The sequence below is a fragment of the Austrofundulus limnaeus genome, unplaced genomic scaffold (assembly GCF_001266775.1).
Source record: "Austrofundulus limnaeus strain Quisiro unplaced genomic scaffold, Austrofundulus_limnaeus-1.0 Scaffold987, whole genome shotgun sequence".
Classification (NCBI taxonomy): domain Eukaryota; kingdom Metazoa; phylum Chordata; class Actinopteri; order Cyprinodontiformes; family Rivulidae; genus Austrofundulus; species Austrofundulus limnaeus.
The window spans coordinates 74067-79111 of record NW_013953389.1 but is presented as its reverse complement, the minus strand read 5'-3'; the positions used below and the strand labels follow the sequence as shown (position 1 = coordinate 79111).

General features: G+C 36.8%; 1 protein-coding gene across 2 annotated transcripts in view; it reads right to left on the bottom strand.

The window, feature by feature from the left end:
* Nucleotides 1-3411, bottom strand: part of mapkapk5 (MAPK activated protein kinase 5) — a 16698-nt gene extending 13287 nt beyond the window's left edge. Inside the window, exons 1-3 of one of the 2 annotated variants that reach the window (XM_014030034.1) lie at nucleotides 2688-3411; nucleotides 2501-2566; nucleotides 862-935 (exon numbers count right to left, since the gene is read on the bottom strand). In XM_014030034.1, coding sequence (XP_013885488.1) covers nucleotides 862-935; nucleotides 2501-2533 — 107 coding nt within the window. In that variant the 5' untranslated portion in view covers nucleotides 2534-2566; nucleotides 2688-3411. Of the gene's footprint in view, nucleotides 1-861; nucleotides 936-2500 lie in introns of both variants that reach the window. The other variant, XM_014030033.1, reaches the window with a different exon arrangement.
* Nucleotides 3412-5045: the final 1634 nt, after the last annotated feature.

Below are 5045 nucleotides of genomic sequence, written 5' to 3'. Positions count from 1 at the left end.
ATATATATTTTATGGGGGCAATGTTTGAAAGTCATCAAGAAAAGGTATTGCATGCAGTTTGTAGTTTCCCTTATAATACAGCAGCTGTGTCTAGTTGCACTTTGTTAAAATAAAACTGTCATGTTGGAATGATGTACTGGTTGTTGTTTTTTTCCATCAACCCAGAGCAGAAAGACAACAACACTGCATACTTGAATATGTGTTCATTTCATATCATCATCACAATATTAAGCACAGTTTACGCACATCGCAGGTTTACCTGATATTTTGCAGCCCTAGAGTAAAATCAAGCTGTTTTTGTGAATAGTGCAKAGGAAAACAAGGTGCAATAAAAACACAACAGAAGCAATAATATGCAAACAGCAAATGTGTTTTTGGCTGAAGAGAGACAGGCGTTTATTTAACAGCCTATTTAGTAWATCATATAAATCTGCCCTATCGTCATCTCTGCAACAGCATCCAATGATGTAGTCCCACACAGCAGCAGCCAGAGTTTRCAGCAACATTTGCATGCTCTCTTTAAGCCAATCATGACATCTTAGAATATTCTGAGTCATAATAAACTATTAACAGATTTATATGAAACTAGAAACTGACCCCGACTCTGCCCACACAGGAAAACATGTCAAACTCGTCCCAGTTTGATTTTGCAATCTGAGAAACAGCAGTCAAAAACTGGCAGCACAAATAAATTCACCTCAATGAACAACAGCGACGGAGGTAAAAAAAAAACTATTTCTTCAGACATAAACAAATATTATGACAACTCCTTCAGAACAAAGTAGAGAAAATTAGAGAAATTAAATCAGATTTATTTGTAAAGAGACTAGAGACTGACAATTGAGGAAACTCTTTACAAACCTGACAGGTCCGCTGATTCCAGCTCCCAACTTTTGTGTCCAGTTTATGCTATATTCATCCAGAATTGATGTCTCCTGTTTAGAAGACAAACCAGGACAAATAACTTGTAAGATGTACACAAAAAAGACGGACGATTGCGAACTACAAGGATCAATGCCAAACTCAGAAACACCCTTTAAAAAAAATCGCCCGAAACAGCATTTTCCTGCCACTTTTTTTAAACATTTGTAGGGTTTATTTACAGAAGGGTTAGGGTTATGTGTGACATTTTCAATGGGGTCACTTGGCATTTTCCCCTCCGCTGTATTAGCACTCACGTATATCTTAGTTAAACATCCATTATCTGTCATCTGGTTTCACAACAGTCAGTGAAATTGTTTRTAGACAAAGACAAATCAGCTGCCACACAACATGAGCGTCTGGGAGAGATTAGACACTATTGTCAATACAGAGGACTGGTATGCTATGTTGAAGAACTGAGGACTTAATGCAACCAAATGAGTTGAAACTTACATTTTTTTTGCTTATAAATAAAAGTAGGGCAAACAAGAAAACCTACTGCCTACTTTTGTATAAATGTAAATGAAAAARGCAAGACAAAATAAGTGGCAATTAAATATAGTAAAGCGAGACTTATTTAGACAAAAACCACCCAGTTGGTTTTCAGTCAGATCTAGCCTTCTCTGATAATATTTAACTGGGAGGCATTTATTTGATTATCACAGTAGTTTGCAAATTTCTTAATACCAGAAAGCCTACATTAGGTTAAGCGTTAGTCAGTTGACTCATTAMACTTAATTCATATTAAACGCTTCAGCTCCTGCCTAAAATACACTCCAGTTCTCGACTATTTCTTCCCTCCCAGCTGGATAGCAGAAGCTCTGAAGGTCAAGTGTTCCTGCAGACTCACAGATGYTTAAGCAGGAACCCAAGAATGAATCTTAAGAGCCAGGTAGCACGTTCCTGTTTAGATCCCAGTGTCCAGAATAATGTTAATTGCGTGTTTAACTTCCTGCCATATGAACAAATGATGATAAATTTGTTGGTAACACGATCATGTATGTTTTGGTGAATTCCTGTCTGGCTTTGTGTGTTTTCTGTCCCCCCSCTGGGTCTTCTTCCATGAAGGACGTTATGATTCAAAACATGATGGATGATACAATCAGAAAGTTCAGCTTGAATGCCTTTAGATGGTCTGSGTATTTTTCTACCATCCACACTATCAGTCTGATCAACCTGGGGTTTCACTTCCTCTTGTGTCCATGTCCTGGGTGGTTGGCTACAGTCCCATGAACCTTATACTTTTGAATAATATTACCAACTGTGGTCAGAGGAACATAAAGCTGCTTGGAGATGGTCTTGTAGCCTTTACCTTTAACATGGATATCTATCATCTTCTTCCTGAGCTCCATATATTGTGGTGAACTCTATAAWAAACTACTCAGTGGCTGTTTGCACTTTTAAATAGGCTGAATGTGATGAAAAGCTTGGAGCTATAGTGATTCTAATGAAAGCCAACACTTATTTCACAATCAGTTTAAATGGCATGCAAGTTGTCACAAGTCATTTTAGAATAATGTTGACATMAATCACAAATGAATGAAATTAGCAACAATAAATATATTTATGTTGTTCTTACCTTGATGAACTTGTCACTGTTGTCCTCTGACATGATGATGGTGTCTCTGCTCCGGACAGATCAAGTCTGTTGCCAGTGTCAGAAAGTAGAAACAAAGAGTTTACTCTGACCTTAACAAAAGGTTAGGTCTCTCTGGGCCGGACCAAGGTTTGTTATATCACTACTGATGACAAAATAAGGCCATTACTGCTAAATGATATTCGGCCACCAATCAGCCAAAGCCGAGCGTGGTCCGCCCGGAGACCCGAAGCCCAGCAGCCGGTACGATGTAACGACAGTTCGGGCCAGCTCGGCTCACAACCTCGGGGTCCGACTCGCTCTTCCACTCGTCTCAAATTCACTGTAGTGACCATGTAGAGCGTCAAACTCTGGGGCAACCGCACCAAAAATAAACAAAGCAAAAACCAAGTCAAACGTGAACTAGCCCACCGCCACTTTTCAGTAGCGCAGCAGTGAGCATGGGAGCCAGAAGTGATATTTTTAGCCAGCAAAACGCTTCAAAAACGCAGAAAACTGACTCAGTTACTGTTAGCTAGCCGGGCTAACAGGGTGCCTATAGTTGTCACAGTTTGAACAGCTGGTTACCAATAAAAAAGCAGTCGTGGGAGATAAATCTGTCCGAAGATGGGATCCCTAAAATCACTAACCTCAATGTGGGAGCTGAGCTGATCTAATAGAGCGAGCACACCGCGTTCCCAGCGGCTTATGTCGTCGAGCTAAACGCAGTACCGTACTGCGGTCTCAAGTTAGTTTTCTACCTCCGCTTAAACCCACGGACATTACCAGATTATTTGTAGGGCAGTACAGTTACTCGCAAAGCCCATGCAGTAAAATAACAATATATAAATGTCGGTGTGGTTAACGCAAAATGTTTTTATTGGTGTTTGGAAAAGCACCCGCATCTCTGAAATGTTTTGCTACTCGTCAGAGCAGGAATATCATCGGCACAGCGAGATAGCAGTTCATGCAGAACGCCTGATGAAAATAAATATAATAAGTTATTTTTGTAAACTATATCAATCCGCAAATACGCATTATTTGTCTGTAAAATGCTTATCCCGTATCTTATAAAACATTTTCGTTTTGTTTTTTTAAAAACTGCGTTGCTGTATTTTTTCCACCAAATTACATTTTAAGCGGACAGTCGCAGGGTCCTGTATTAAGACCCAGGAGTGATTCAAGTTTCAACAATTCAGGTGTTAGTTTAGTCTGCTCTAATGAATGTAATATTCTATTCTATTCTATTCTATTCTATTCTATTCTATTCTATTCTATTCTATTCTATTCTACAGTGGCTATGCAAAATGCAACTCAGAAACAGAAACACATAAAATATGTAGTGAGGTAAAATAAATCCAAATATTTTGCTGCATTTTTAATTTGCCAAATATTGTTTAGATATGTCTTTCTATCAGTGCACAAAAAAGGTCACAATTAAAAAATGCTGGTGTTCTGTCCTTGTTAAAAATCAAATGTAGTACACTGACTTAAATTTACAAAATATTTTTTATACATTCTCATTTTATAATGAATTTTAAAATTAGTTGTTCTAGATTCCTACTTGTAAACAGTAGTGTTTCATCTCTTAACATCCAATATAAAGGTACACATTTATTTCTAAAGTGGCATGTTAGTGCCCCCTACAGTTCACAAAAAATAGTACATAATGTACAGATTTGAATTACTGTTTTATTCCATGTGCACATTTTAAAAGTTGATTCTACGATAAATACAGATAATAATAATTAAAAACACTTTGACTTTATTGTTAATACTGATTTTTTTATATTTACCCGACATTAAATTCACATCAAACACTGTCCTACACAAACTAAAAAAAAAAAAAAAAAAAATCAGATGTCCAAAATATTAAAATAATTTAGTTCATCTTACTACATAATCGATGCATTAGTTACTACATTATTGTTATATTTATCATATTATAAAACCTCGAGTATATGACATAACAATTTTCCATATTATTCTGATACGTATTATCATATACGTATTATTGTGAAATTATTACAAAATAAACCTACAAAATGATGAACTTCAAAATGAAATCAACTTAAACTTGTGTGAAAGTTGCATTGTTAGTTTTAAAATTTGAGCGTACATATTTTTAATGTTTTTAAACGCAGTTATTGAAATATGTATCAGTCATTTTTTATGGGTGATCATATGGAAAAGATATAAATGATGTATAATGATGAGCTTGTTGATTGTAGAAATGTCTGCGTTTCATCATGGCTGTGTGTATTTTGTATGTTCGCACTGTGTGTTGTTCGCCGGCTCACGTGGATGCCACTACACTGCATTGCCATGATCCATGGACTTCCTGAAAATAGTTCCGAGTTGCAGGTGGAAATCTTCCCACGAACAAGTATTTGTATCTCTGTACATACCTTAAAAAATAAACATGTGCGTGTTTTTTCTCTCTTAGGTAAACCGAAACATGACAATGAATTCAGCGTATGCACATTGCGTTGAATAGTAAGAATCGTTGCGCCTTCCATATATCCCTCCGCCGCTTTTTGTCCCGTTT